Source organism: Chelmon rostratus, chromosome 6, assembly GCF_017976325.1.
Source record: "Chelmon rostratus isolate fCheRos1 chromosome 6, fCheRos1.pri, whole genome shotgun sequence".
Classification (NCBI taxonomy): domain Eukaryota; kingdom Metazoa; phylum Chordata; class Actinopteri; order Chaetodontiformes; family Chaetodontidae; genus Chelmon; species Chelmon rostratus.
In genome coordinates, this window is record NC_055663.1 from 4,646,595 (window position 1) to 4,662,416 (window position 15,822).

General features: G+C 41.6%; 1 protein-coding gene across 1 annotated transcript in view; it reads right to left on the minus strand.

Annotated features, from left to right (window-relative positions):
* LOC121607566 (spondin-1-like) overlaps positions 1-15,822 on the minus strand; it is a 90,798-nt gene that overhangs the window by 14,912 nt on the left and 60,064 nt on the right. The window contains exons 7-9 of the mRNA XM_041938437.1: positions 5,319-5,383; positions 2,885-3,086; positions 130-270 (exon numbers count right to left, since the gene is read on the minus strand). Coding sequence (XP_041794371.1) covers positions 130-270; positions 2,885-3,086; positions 5,319-5,383 — 408 coding nt within the window. The remainder of the gene's footprint in view (positions 1-129; positions 271-2,884; positions 3,087-5,318; positions 5,384-15,822) is intronic.

Below are 15,822 nucleotides of genomic sequence, written 5' to 3' on the forward strand. Positions count from 1 at the left end.
ATACATCCACACTTAATCTAACTTACCGCAGCTCCACCCATGTCACGTCATTTCTAATGATCGAATCGTTTTATTGCACTCAAGTGCAAGTGCACACACACACATACAGTCTTACATACTACATTGTACCTTTCTGGCGATGCGCTCCACCACCACCTTGGCTACAGGTGTAATTGCACCTCCCTCTGGGTCGTAGAACGGGCTTTGGGGGTGGTCCAGACTGGTCAGGGGTCGGATCTTCTCCTGAGGGATGCAGGGCTTGTTTGGCGACTGAAACAGGCAGGGAAACAGGGTGTGAGCAAATTAGACATGAAGTACAGCATACAAATGTATAAGAATCTATATTTTTTATATTACAAAAGGATCAAATGAGTATGTGTCATGTGGACGATGTTGCTCATAGTAATGAATCCACAAAAGATCATCACCTGACGCAGTTCCACTCAGCTCTACGGAGCATTTAGTGTCTTTCAGATCATTGTTTCAACCGGCAGACATATGACGTTTGATACTAGATAGATAGAATAACGTATGTGTAAAAGAGCTAATGCCCCTGGAACAGTTTGAGCCCTCAGTAAATGCTGGAAAACATCATATTTCTGAGCTAAGTAAGACACATGGTGGCAGAATCCACACCTGCTGCACTGAACAACACAACAGGAAGATTTTAGCACTACACAGGCTTTTCAGTTTTCACTGTCATGTCCCTCGCTCGATGTGTTTATAGCTCGCAATGTGCATCTAAAGGTGTTTAACTATCAGGGGAAAACGGACGTGTGCAATTAAGATGCGACAGGTGAAGATCAGGTCATGATTTGAAGGGGAGCTAGTCCCACCCTCCCACATTAGCATTGTACAAATTATGGACTTGGGGTTGGAATGGGTAGTGTCCTCGAGGAAAACATCTGCTCTTGTATATTGAGTATCAAATACGCCTGAGGGAAGACAGTCTTCCACTGAGCAGTGCTTAGAGTAATCAAAGTTAAACAGCCAAAATTTAGGGCATGGGAATTATTTGGGGGACTGGAATACTAATCCAATAGCAGCACATTGTGCCTGCGTGTCTGTGAAACAAGCTTTTAAAAAGAGAACAACATGATTTCTCGAGGGGGGGTTGAACAGTAAAGCAGCAGTAATTTACGAATGCAAACTAAAAATAATAAATGTAATAACATTACAATAACTGCATTGATTTATACTCCATTCTGAGTGAGTGAGGTAGGTAGGAGTCGCTGCTTCTCCCACGAGCCATCTGGTCCGGGGTCTCTTTTCTGTTTGATCTCACTATGCATCATTTATATCCATTTTAACAGCCCTTTAATGAGAGATTCATGGAATTGTTTCCAGGTGTGTGTGGTAGCATGTGTGTCCATGCGTTATAAGCTTTCAAAAAAAAAAAAAAAACTCTACAGAGAGAAAAGATAAAAACACATGACAAACATGAATCATTCCCTTTGTTCTTACAGGTTAACTCTACATTGTTGTTTCAAGTTTCAAACCAACTTTTCATTTAATATATGCCGGCGTACAGAATGAGACAAAAGGAAGACATCTACAAAGGACATGGTGGCACAGATACGAAGTTACAGCCTCATCGACTGTGCTGGAACAACACTGCTGATGATTCTCTTTGTAGTTAGAAGCTCACTAAAAGTTTCTCCCTTGACTTTTGGTGAAAAATGTCGTATGAAATGAGACCAAACAGAAGACAGCCATCACCGGCTGGAGACAATTACAAACAACAACTTAATTTGCAATGTCTGCAAACACAAAGAAACTACAAAGTCTTTGTGTTTCTCTTCCACGTCACTGTCTGTAGGGGGCAGTGTTTTAATGCCGGCTGTACAGTAGGATGCAGGTGTTTCCTGATGGTAAACTTCAAACAAATGATACACTGTGTTTTCAGACGAACATGGAAGCATACATTATCAGTTTAGCAACAGCCACGTCTAAGCGTTATAATATATATACAAAGACTGATTCACATACATTTAGCACATGTGAAACAATAGCTCACAAATCCTCCATTTAGATCAGCTGAGGAGGTTTGCTTCTGAATATGCTCAGTACAACTGCAGCAGAATTGCTATGTGCCTTCATTACTGTCACTACAATCACATTTTATAACTTAATATACACATACGTACACTGACTGGACAAAATCCAAATATAGAGCGCGTCAGTGTGGGTCAGAGGGCTCAGAAGACGAAAGAAAGAGGCTGACGAAAGGCTGAAAACAGGCCCAGAATGGACGAGAATGCATCCGCACCCCGAGCTGAAGTGAAAGAAGTGAGGTTTTATGTTCGGGAAGTTTCTGAAAGGTATTTACCACCTCCCCTCAGCAGGGATAAGCTCCTTGCTTATTCATGAAGTTGTAAACTATAAATAAATTGCTGTAGTCTCCAAACACCGGGTGAATATGGATGAGCTCCTTTCTTTCTGAGGATGTAGGAAACTAAAGGAGAAGTCTGTCACAGGAACAGACGGGTGGAAGTCAAGTGAAATGCTGCCATTAGCTAGTGAGCAGTATACGGATTATAACACCCAAACCAGAGCAACAGCTTTACCTCTAGCAGTGACCTCATCAGTGCACCTTGAAAAAAAGCACAGGTAACGTGTCTCTACCACACAGCGTGATGCTGTATTCAGTGATTTAACACACCCTCAATGGCCAGTTTTGAGGTTTTCAACTTTTACGACATAACGGCCTGCTGCTTTGGCCAGCTAACTTGGCTAGATGGCAAATTTATATAGGTTAACTAGCCTAAACAACATTAACAGTACTGACCACTGACCTCTGACTGTGACCCATAAAACCATGAACTGAGGTTTCTACCACTGCCAACATACATTTGAACTTACCATTACAATTAGCACAGATTACCTCATATGTGACCCCACTGTCAGTGCCTGCATCCCAGGGTATGAGGTCTGTGACCAGCCTCTGGACCCAGCCACAGTCCTTGGTACAGAGGTCCTCTCCAGACAGCCCCACGTTCCAGTCCGGGCTGGGTCCCAGCATGGTGAGGAAGGACATGAGGTGACGGGTCCGGTCCACAGAAAACTCTGCTGACGGAGCAGCTCGACTGGTCACAGCGGCGTGCAACAGAAACAAACAGATAGATAGATTCCATTTCATACATTATTTTAACGAGACAAACTTATTATCATCTCAGGAGAAACATTTTCCTATGTCTCAGCATTCTGCTGCTGAAAAGTTTTGTTAATTACTTGCAAAATGGTCAGTTCTGATGTCACGACCTCTGACCTGAGCCATGCTCTGCTAATTGCTCGATAATTGAAGCTCCGAAATACCCAATTAGTGAATAATAACATATTCTCTCTGAATGTACAAAACCGACTGAAAATAAAAAGAAATATTTAACAGGGTAATTTCAACTACCATTACAAAAAACAGTCCTTGGCGTCTTAATTATGATGTCTTAAGCGAGACAGAAGTGCAAGCACGACTGTTTTAACTTGACACTTTGCATGCGAAATTGAACAAAATGAGCTAATATTTCATACTCGCAGCGAGTGTGTGGCTGTGTGGGTGCGCATGCATGTGTGTGAATGGTCTCATTAGTGAAAATAATAGTGGCATAATATATCACAAATTACAGACAACGCTAGGAGGGGTAATTAAACAGATGTTTGGTGAAAGATACAGTACATTATTATTGTGTGTGTGTGTGTGCTCATGCAGGGCTGAGGGCTAGAATTGTGATAAGTTTGTAATTGCTCTTGAACTAATTCCAAAGAGTGCACAGGATGTGTGACTGTTGTGATGTGTGTGACTATTCAAACAAGTCGGATCGGCTTTTAAGAGCTGCATAAAGGAGGGAATCATAAAACAATTAAGAATAAGTTTTTCTAAAATTCACAAATTATAATACAAGAGTATCTGAGTTTCAATGATAATTCATAGTTCACTGAGCGTGTCAGAAATGTTCCAGCTTTTAAGTACTGCATTGATCCTGCTAATTAGGAATTTGATACCGCACACAATGAAGATTATGTGTTTGTGATTTACGGAAAGTTCACACTGTCAAAGAATTCTGTCACAAAAATTAAATAAATCTGTGTCTTGTATTCTCCGTGTTGATCATCCAGCCCAAATGTTGGAGATGTATTTGTAATCTAATGTAAATTACGGATCACTGAACAACTTTTTTGTATATCTTTGTTTACTTCAAGCCAAGCATCTGATTTTCATTCTTTGCTGCAGAATAAAGCCAGACTAATCTTGGTTTGAGGGAGCACTCAGCTTCTCTGCAGAAAGTGTCATGTATTGTTTTGTTTTCATCAACAGAAAACATCAGCATTGTTTTTAGCTTGACCGCCAGACCAAAACATTTTAGAAAACCAGGCTTACACAATTTCCTCTACCTGCAGAGAAGGATGTAATCCCCGAACTGACGTTAATAGCAGGCTTTCATCCAGAAAACATGATGAATAAATGATCAAGTCATCCATCAAGAGCTCCAGTGTGGATGACATGTTCATGGTCAACTTGATGTAAAATTTAATAGCTCCATTGGTCAGGGAGAAAAGGATTTAAAGTCGAACAGAAATCTAAATACTCCTCACATTTTGAGTTAATGTGAACTACCGGTACTGCAGGGGTTGTGCATGTTTTGGTGCACACAGCAACTATGTTTCATGCACAGTGACAGTCTTCGTGGCTGGAGCACGTCACAGCCCTGTATAGCCTCCAAACATCAATAGAAGATGCATTTTTCCATTTTGAAACAAGCCCATGTAATATATAGTGTGCGTTCTGTTATTTTTAGCAATTTATGATGTTTGACCTTTAGAACATTCAGCATTTGGGAGAACGGAGAAAACATGTAATGCTTTTTCTCCTCTGAAATCTGAGGATAGTTAGCCTGGCTTGCTAATGTTATCCACTGGATGTTATTTTCATATGTTATTGTAACTCCTGCTGAATCACAGAGCCCTGCAGGACGTGCTGACAGGGTTAGCCTGCAGCTGCTTTTAACTGCCTGCTCGCCTATTGGAAGTGATGTGATCATAATGTTTAAGAACTGTATTTCATGTCTGTCCACACACATTGCACCAATCAGATTAAAAAAAAATCATTCATGCTACTTGAAAAAGTAAAAACTTAAAGTTGTTTTTGCTCATCACAACTGTGACCAAATAAATACACCAAGGATACATAAATGCAAGCTGATCGTTCAGCGTTACATCGCTGCTTCACAATTTCCTGCTTTTCCCTCACATTTTCTTTTCAATCATATCTCTCCCAAAAGTGCCGTTTCCCTTTAGTGAAGCTGACATTGAGTGATACTTACAGGTTGAGCGGCTGCCATGCCGGCCACTGAGCCTTAGTTTTAATGACAGTCAGCACTTCATCTCCCTGCGGAGAGAAAGAGACAGAGGCGGACAAAGAGAGAGAGGGAGAGGGAGATACAAGAAGCAATTTGTCACTAAATGGATGACGATAAAGGCAGAAAAAAGAAACATTGACAGAGAAAAGGCCAAAATTGACAAATTGACATGACTGAGGGCGACTACTCTCATCCAAGGACAGCAAAGTGTATTCCACTTTTCAAAGGCTTAAGAGCCTGGACAAAGTGTGTCTTATCAGGACAAAATGGCTCTGTGCTGCTTTATAATAGCCGTCTGTTATTCTAGTGGGGAACCTCACTGTGCACTCCCACCACTCTCTATAGTCTCTCTGTAGCATTGCATCCACTTTACGGACTGCACAACACATTATCTATCATAATGCATCGGACGTACAGTAATTATTCAGCCAAAAGCAGGAAGACAAATGATGGATTTAGTGTGGCGGAGCAGTTGATTAGGATGGAATTGGAAAGTCCATATGTGCCCTTTCTGGTTTCATAAAAGCCTTTATTGTGTTTCCTCCACTTCTCCGTCTTTTTGTCTTTCTTTTTCAAACACCCTCACACACACCCGTTTACAAAAACACACACAAACGTCAACTTTAGTTTGGGATATGCCCAAAATAATAAAAAAAATCCTTTTTTCTGCTTGACTGAAGGCTCCGCTGTCGCCTTGAAAGCCTCCCCTCTTCCCTGGGGCGCCGTGGAGAAAACAAGCGTGTGTGAGTTTGTGTGTGTGTGTGTGTGTGTGTGTGTGTGTGTGTGTGTGTGTGTGTGTGTGTGTGTGTGTGGATGAAAACAAGTTTACAAGTCGGTGTCCATCCTCTCTTCAGAGGAGAGTGTGTGTCTTTGACCTCTGTTAATGATGTGATAATAATAATAGTAATAATCATAGACTTTATTTATACAGCACTTTTCTCAACAATGCCACAAAGTGCTTTACAAGAGAAAACCATAAACCAGATAAGGCTGATAAAATGAGAAAAAGGCCAAGGAGCACAGAGGAAGCAAACACAATGAAATGAGATGAACAGTCGCAAATAAATAGGAATAAACATTGTAAACAAAAACATCTCAAACATTTCCAAAAGCTTGTCACGAGCCAACATGCCTAAACAATCAACAGTGAATCAGGAATTGATCTCATTTTACATACTGCAGTATTGGCTACTTCTGTGTGTCTTTTTTTCCAATCTGAATGCATTACACACTCAAATCAAAGTTTAAAATACACTTTACTGCAGTCCATGTTTTTTTTTTTTTTTTGTGTTGTAGTAGCTTAAAAGCATGAAAGCCAGTATTAACATGTTTCCCACTGATAGATGCTGAAAGGATAAACATGTTGAAGGTAATGTTCTCCATCATTCTTTGAATCCCTCCACCATCTGCCATTACCAGAAACTCTCAATGCTTTTGGTTCATTTTAGGCAGAAAGGAAGAAAAATCCTATTCCTGCACAAATAATGGCAGCCCTCAGCCAGGATCACGTAATACAAACGCTTTGTGGAGGCCGGCAGGAGATGCAAATCTTCCTGTAATGGTCTTGTTTGTTTACGGTAATGGCACAAAATGACTGTGATTTACAAATGTTTAAATGCACATTACACTTTCATGAATGATTTCAAGGAGAAGAAAAGGAGCCGAGCAGTGGGAGCGGCGGAGGTGGAGGTGGAGAAGCTGCTCAGGTAAAGACAGGAATGAGGAGGAGGAAATTGTGGAGGAGAAGAGAAATGACTAGTGTGAGTAGAAAAAGTGAGACAAGGAGGAGGGGAGGAGAGGGTGGGAGCAGGAGAGTGATTGAGCTGAAAAGAATGAGGATTGCAAGAAAAGAAGAGGAGGACCGAAGACAGGAAGATGAAGACAGAAGGACAGCACAGTGGGACTGAGGTGGATTAAAACAGGAAGGAGAGGGAGAGAGGGAGGAAACAACAAGAACGCACTTAATGGGAGGAGAGAAAGACAATGAGAGACAGGAGAGAGTTTAAAAGAGCAGGGGTTAGAAGAGACGCACACAGACTCTCATCCAGGTAAAATAACTTTACATAACTTTACATTCATTAATCCATACTCCCTAACACTCCTCAACCCCCCCCCCCCCTCACTGGCTCTACTGCTCCCTCCTTTCCTCTCCATAAAACTGCCTTCTGCCTTTCATTCCTCCTTCACGCCTGTCCATTTTTATTTCCTTCCTTGCCCCTTTCTCATTAAACTAATCTCTTATTATTATTTTTACCCTTATTTCATTTTATCCTCTTATTTATTTTAGCCCCTTAACTGCATCTATTGAGTGATTTTATATATATATATAAAAAGCTATATTTGAGCTATGTACCAAGTAGCATGACAATATCCATCCAATAGTTGTTGGGATATTTCAGTTGGGACTAAACTGGTGGATGGACTGACAGACTGACATTGCCATAACCCTAACCCATCGGTAAAGAAATCTATGGATTTACTGATAAAAATAATCATTAGTTGCAATCTCATTCCCAATTCCACCCAAAGAAGTGGCCACGTGACCAGATTATCAGCTATTTGTACATATCGCCTTACATCTCAGGTCAACAGCGATGCACACACATGGCTGTTTCTTTGAGCTCCTCTTACAGTGACTGGGCTCCTACTGTGAGGGATCTGCTGCCAATCACGTTCTGTCAGTCAGCTGGACAGCAGTGAAGGTGAAGAGGACACATCTTACAAGGGAATTACAAAGATTAGTAAGTGACGCCGCTGTTCAGCGCTCAGGCACATGGTGCTGAGGTGATGGCCTGAGTGAAAGAGTGCTATGAATCATGCTGTCCAAGCGGCATCAGCGTCACGACAGCAAATATCAATTCTATATCCAGTCCACCTGGCAGATGGACGGGCAAACGTTGACAGTGTGACAGAGAGAGACAGAGGGATAGAGAGCGACGCAGAGAAGATATAACAGCAGAGATGAAAACCGACCCAAACCACAGCTGGGTTTGAGTTTGAATAAGAATTTATCAAATTAAAAGCTGAATGGAAAAGGCAGAAGTTGATAAAATGCTTTTCCCATGATGGAAAAAAAAAACGGTCACAGCTAATTCAACTGCCTATAAAGAGTTTAGAGATAAGCTGTGATGAAAATGCTTTTGTTGAACAAATAATGAGGCCTGGCTCAGCAGTTTCTGAGTCTTACAGAAAAATAATTCGCTGGCCTTGAAGGCTCATGTTCAGTATCTGAGTGTAAAACACACATGGTTTCACAAAATAATCTGAATTCCAGGTCCATTTAATAATCTTTTCCATTCATGACATCTCGCAGACGTCATCAGCATGTGGAGTTCAGCTCAGTGAAGTATGGCACTCTGGTCACATCATAACAGGTGGTTGTCTCTGCACAAAGATGGCTTTTGGCATCGGATATGTGTGTGTTTGTGTGTGTGTGTGTTCATTTAGTCTCTTGTCCAGTTGTCCCCCGTCCCCCACAGCTGTCATACACCACTCCAGTGTTTCTCTGAGGCTGGTTCCTGTCTTCAGGGTGTTCCTGTCTTCAGGGTGTACCAGCAGAGATCTGAGTTGAGTGCTTTGGCTAAAAGCTGACTCCGTTTAGCTCTGTTTTGTGCTCCACCTACACCTCATGATAATCACTCATGCTTTAGCCACTATGTTCACATGCTGGTCGCTGATTTGCTGCTTGCGGTTTGGTGCTTTGGATTCTAGAGCTTTTTCACTGGAAAAGCTTAAATTATGGGCCGAAAACCAGAACAATGAGCTGAAAGATGCCGTTCAGTTCTTTAGAGTTGAGGGGTTCATCACTTTAAGCCACCCCTTTCATTACACATAATAATTCGAACATAAAAAACACTGTTGCTTCCAGGCTCTAGCATTACATATGCATTGTAATATTTAAAATATTTAAAAGAATAAAAGTATTTTTATCTTCTGACAGAGGCATGAATTTTGACAACACTTGGCAACAAAAGAAAACATTGCTAATTTAGAAAGATTACTTATTTTTTTGATAGAGGGAGCACATTTTCCTTTATAGCTGGATAGAAACATAGCTGTGTGAACAGGACAGAGGCAGACACAACGACAGCCTGCACCATGCCTTCCCAAATCCCCTCAATGGTCTCAGTTCTGCCCACTTATCACTCACACACATTGGAATGAAGTTTTGCCTGGGGGAACTCAGCGGCATGAGGCTCTGTATTGTCTTTCCAGACTCGGTCTAATAAAGGAAAATGAGCCTGGGGACTTAGGGAAAAGGTGTCTAATAAAAAAATCAACACTGCACTAATGCAATTACAATTGCTTAGGGGCTGTAGAACAGATGGATGACTGAGCCACTGTGTTGTAACTCAGTCGGATGAGACTCACAGCTTAAGTCAACATGCAGGAACACACACAGATAGATGTCCACTCACACAGAGCCAGGCCACACTAAGAACACGCGCACGCTTCATCTTGAGTTGACAACATGATGAAACAGTCTGCCCTCGTGGAAATAAATTGTAATCCACCTCGTCCAGCAAGATGCCTTTGATCATTTGTCAAATATCATTTCACAAAGACGCACGCAACAATTCCAGTTCAGCAGGTTATTTTTCAACCACCTGTGTCAGGGGCATGAAGAGCCACGCTGTAACATCTGTCCAATTACATTGTGATTTACTTGTCCCCCAAGCTAGCTGCTACAATTGTACTGTACAAAATAACAGCCTGTGTTCCCCTATAGCAAAACCATAAACAGAAAAAAAAACAAAGCCCAAATTTTTGCTAGTTGTAAAAGACAATTCAATGTATAATTATTTAATTGAATATGTTTTTTTAATCATTTCAATTTCTTATAAACTCAGAGAAAAGCTTGGCATTTTTTTTTCTACTTCTAGTAATAACTTGATAATTCTACGGTGCAGCCCCTGACATAGTCCGTCCTGACCAGAAAAACGTGCAAGCGGGTTATTATGACCAATTTACATGTATTGTTAGGTGGCAACCACTAGCACAGTAAGAAAGGACTTGTGATTTTGAGTAAAGAGCAGGAAAGTCCATATATGGAGGAAGGTGGGCAGGATGATGGGTCAAAGAAACACAAGGCTTTCACTGAGACCTGATGCATAAAACGAGTAGATTCCTGACTACAGGTGTGTTTGCACAAAGACAGAACTATGCAGACGTATTCTTTTTGTCAGATTTATACATTAGACTCACTTTTTAAAATCTCAGTCACTGTGGAAATGGGCGCATGTCCAAAAGCTTCATTTCCACTTTCACAATTATCCCTAGCTGGATGTGGAAACTCCATTTTCATGTGCATATTTGTGCTTGCTCCACATAAGAAAAAGTGCGACGTGACCAATTGTGTGTCATTAGCATGGTTCTCCAGCATCAGAGCAGCTGTCATTCTGTGTGACCGTTACGCACCTGTGGGTATTTACAGCACCCGTGCCACTAATTCAGCATGTGTAGCTGTAAGCCCTCATCGCAGTAATATCTCAGTCATCATTAATAAACGTCAAAAGAATGATCAATGGTTAATCCACAGAGCTCATATTGAAATAGACTTCACAAAGTGTTTTTAGGTTTAAATGAAAATGATCGTTAGCAGGGCTAAGCAATGGCTCCAATGTAAATAATGATCAAATTCATCATTCATACAGAATTAAAAATGAAGTTTATAAATGCTCCTCTGAGCAACATTTTACAGAACGCCATGTAGACTGCAAAAGCAAAAACACAGTCAGCAAAACTAGCAAAGAACCTAAACAATGTTTTACTGAGCTATTATGTCTCTTACCATATATTTTATATCAACATCATCATTTCACCCACAGCTATCAGTTTCATGTGTGAGATCTGCACATTCTCACCACACACATTTCCTTTAGAAATACCAGTTTGCGTGTGGGAACATATGTGGATACACACCGATTATACACAGCGCCAACTCCAGACTTTGTGTGGACCAGAAAGCTATGAAATAAAACTGTAAACGATGCACAGTATATAGTTTAACTCTATATAACTACATACAACCCTTTGATATTGTGGCCTGCTACCACAATCTGACAAGAACATTCCTGCTATCTACAAAGTGGGCATAATAACTGCATGACATTAATACACAAAACCCACATTTGTCGAGAAAACGTCTTCATTCAGCAGACGCTGATTAAGAATTTGCCCTCAGACCTTAAATCACAGGTCTCAGCAAACATCCTCAGGGCACAGACATAATCATCACACATCAGTTCACAAACAACATTACATAAAAGCAACACGCATAATTATCAAATGTGTGAACAGGGTGGAGAATAAAATCAGAGGTCTCAGCAACATCCTAAAGGTACAAAATCTTTTTAAACTGTCAACGAAAAATGAGGGTAACAGACAACAAATATGTTGATGAAAAAACTATACAACCCAGCCAACACTCAACAACCCCAGCTCTAAAAAAAGACAACCCCTTGCAAATGAACTGTGTTGATAACTCACAACACCCATGCTTGTGAACGACTGAGCCTTTTCAGGATGCTCCTTTCATACCCAATCGTGATACTATCACCTGTTACGTGACGTGAGGTGTGAATGAGTATATACACCAACGGCAGATGTGGAAGATGGAGCGTGAGGAACTGAAGCTTGATTTTGAGAAAGCAAAGCTTGCAGGAACAGTGAGAATATAAGGGCAAGCAAATGGGAATAAACTTTTGTGGTTTTTCTGATCAGATTTGATCCTGAAGGTTGAGTCATTCTTTTGTTTGATTGCTGCACAGCCTAAAAAGGAGTGGGTGACCCTCATACAGGGTTCCCTAACCCTTAGATTCCAGTGTCCAGTTGACTTAGCAGAGACAGTTGTTTCCAAAGGGTGTGGTGGGAATCAGCTGCCAGTGTTGAGACACATTGACTGCAGAGCTGAAACAGGACCCCGCTCCTGAAGAGTTTTAGAGAGACAGCTCTTACTAGTGAAAGTGCTTATGAGAAAGTGGAGACCCCCGAAATCGACCTTCCACTGATGAGCTGAGTGCGTATGAGCAGATAGTTATGCCTCAGGGTTGTCGTAAAGATGTGTTATGTTTGGCCCATGAGACACTGTTAGCTGGCTATATAGCCATTAGAAGAATGATGCTAAGGTCAAGAGACACTTTTCCTGGCCTGAAACCATCAGGTTGTAGTCGCTTTTTGTCACTCCTGTCACTCTCATCAGTTGGCAGGGAAGCCTAATCAGAAAGCTGGAACAACCCTTTTCTAAAATGGTCATAAATTGTGATGGCCCTCCACCTAAAACTAAGAAAGGTACTGAGTTTTTGCTGACCATAAGAGATGTTCCAACTCATTCCCTGAGGACAATCCTTCAAGATGCATAAAGGCTCCATAGAGGCACTAGTAGGTTTCTTTTCTGGGTTTGGGTTACCAAAGCAATTGCAGCATGACCAGCTTTGTGTCTTGAGTCTTTCAGGGAGTCATGAGTGAGCTTGGTATTAATTGCATTATTTTATGGTCTCTACATGAGTGTGGAGGCCTAAGTTTAGTTTAGTTCTCCCACCTCTTTTATGATGTCCCAGGGCAGTGTCTCTAGCTGTCCATGATGTGGATGTAGGCACACATAGAGGCTAAAACCCTCTAAACTGCGAAGTTTGAGGGGGGAATTGTAGATTTCAGCCTTTGTGACATCCAGTGGGCTGTACAGTGGCTCGTGAGAAGAGCACCTTATATATCTGTGAATTTGGAAAAGGGCAAGTAATCTACCTTGTCATGCAAAAGCGGAGGCCATCCTCAGTAATCCCGTGGGAGGTCATGGTGTTGGGTATGTGTGGATTCTGTTGGACATTTGTAACCAGCTTTCCTGTGATTACTTCACTGCTCACTGGCCTCCTTAAGAAATGCCAAGTTTGTTTTGACAGAAGCCTGTGAGCATGCTATTGCCGGGGTGAAAGCCATATTGGCGTGTGAACTAGTGATGCTTGCTTCCAATTTCGATGCACTTTTCAAGCTTGTGGTGGACGCCTGCCACGTTGGAGTGGGGACAGCACTCTTGCAACTAGATCGACAAGTAGCTTATTTCTCTAAGGAGCTACACAAAAGACTAATCAACCATTGAAGAGGAAGCTTAGGGTCTCGTCTTGGAGATCAAGCATTTTAAAGTGTTTATGTCTCATTCAGGTTGAGCGGTTGTGGTGGACGTGGACCACAATCCGCTGGCTTTCTTGGCCAGGTTCAGTTCGGCGCTAAACAGCCATAAAGTCTGGTTGTGCAGCACATGGCGGGAAATTAAGTGTCTTGGGAGATCTGCTGTCCTGTATGCCAGTAGGAGAGCGTACCTGAGCATCCATCCAGTCAGCTTCCTGTTTAGTTTGCACACCTGACAAATCTCAAATAACCAACTCAAAATAACCAAAATTTGAAAGAAAAAAAGTAAACAAAACAAACAAACAAAAAAAAAAATGCAGTCTTTGTGTGTCCTGTTCATGTGCTGGCACACACCTGCACATGCTACTTATGCAATACTGTTCCTCTTTCTCCTGCACTTTTTCTGTGTGTGTTTCCGTGACACAATGATTTGGGTAGTGTGTGTGTGTGTGTGTCTGTGTGCATTTCCTCTGAGATATTATAACCTGAGGGCTCGGTAATCCATCACGCCAGCGTCAGGTGTAATATGTGACACGTTCACCAGAGGAAACATTGTCACATTTGTCAGCGCGGCTCGCTCTCGTGCTTCGTCTTGGCAGACCTCTCTGTTTGTTACAAAGAACCAAACAGCTGCAATTAATAACGGCTGATGAATGAGGTGGAGTTATGTGCTTTATATACTGTCAACAAATCAGGCCCGCAACTATGTGGTACAGTTATACTGTTATTTGAAAAGTATGAGCAAAAGAACACCCACAGATCATCCCAATTTAAAGTGCTAATGTTACTTCTTGCTGGTAAAGCCTGCTGATTTGTTTATCTGTTTAGTGAGCCATTTTGAGGTAGTTTGGGAAAATGCGAATCACTGAGCAATTTTAGTAATTTTAATCAGTAATGGAATGTAAAAACGGATTATGACAAAAGAGCAAATGCAAGAAAAACACTTTCAAGCTGACATTAATCAGTCTTAATGTCAGTGTTAGTGTTCGTGTTAGTGCAGAAAAATATGTAAATGAGTGATGTTTTTTGACCACTGAAAACTGTTAATGACACATTAGGGATAGTCCTCTCTCTCCCTCTCCCTCTCTCTCTCTCTCTCTCTCTCATATCTCTGTAGCTCTGACATGTAATTACATTTTTGAGGAGACACATATGAGCTGTGCTGTAGCCTACAGCAGAGCTACCGCAGCTCTGTGTGCAGGCTCCATAGCTACACCATAACCCCTTAATGCAGAACTGTAAATCCAGTTGAAATTACAGTGTCCATCGCTCATAGACGTAGCGGGTGTTTTCCCCCAATGGGCCACAGGGGGCAATAATCATCCTGTTCCAGATTGGTGCACCACAGTAAGGCAAAGAGTACTCTGCACTTGAAAAGCGACTTCAACAAGCCACATAAAAGTGAGATTTAATCCTCATGTGAAGTATTTTTTTTAAGAAAAAATGACGTAAAGGAAAAAGTTTGCTTAAATGATGAAATAAAAATCAGAACACAGGGCCTGGGATTCCTTCAGAGAAACTGAAAAGCACAGATTGTTGCCAAGCTCAAAACAATCTATTTGTGATCTTAGTTCTTCTTGATCAGTTCTGTTTGATTGTATTTTTCTTGTATGTCAGTTGTTTTTCACAAACCTTTTGTACCTTCTGTCTCACAAAAAAAGAACACCTGATGCTTCCCTACACTTTCAATGGGGAGCATCCAGGGCAGTGTCCAATGTAGTGGGCGAAAAAGTCCAGAAAGGTGGCTCATTGTGGGAAAACCTCACAGTATTGAGTATTCATTCCTTCCTTACAAGTATCTCCAGTTTTTGCTTGCGTCTTGCCTTGAAGAAATTTGCACATGTGTTGTACATTGTGCATTAGGCTGGGGGTCTTGAGCATCTTTCACATGGAACCCAGCATTCGATCTATCACTGCAATGAGGTCTGCCGAAGCACAGCATTAACAAAGATCAGCTGGTTAACAAGCTGGCATCAATCTGTGGTGCAATCATGGGTTCTGAGTCAAAACCACTTGAATGAACTGTTCACTTTGGACTCTAATGATAATGACTAGTTGTAGGTGAGGATAGTCAGAGATGCAGAATACATCTGAGGCCACCACTGAGTCTGTGAAAGCAAGCATCTGGAAAGCCTGTGTTGCAGTGGTCTCCAATCACACCAGTCAGCTGGGGTCTATCTAAGGTAGCAAATCAGGACTGATTTCCACCCAGGACACCTGAGCACTGCAGCTGACCTGCTGGTGTGGGAAAGACAACCAGCACTAGACAAGGTCAGAAGTGTAACTTCAAGGCAAGTTCTACAAAGTCTGCAATTCAAAGCATGGTACACAGTACAGGAGAAAA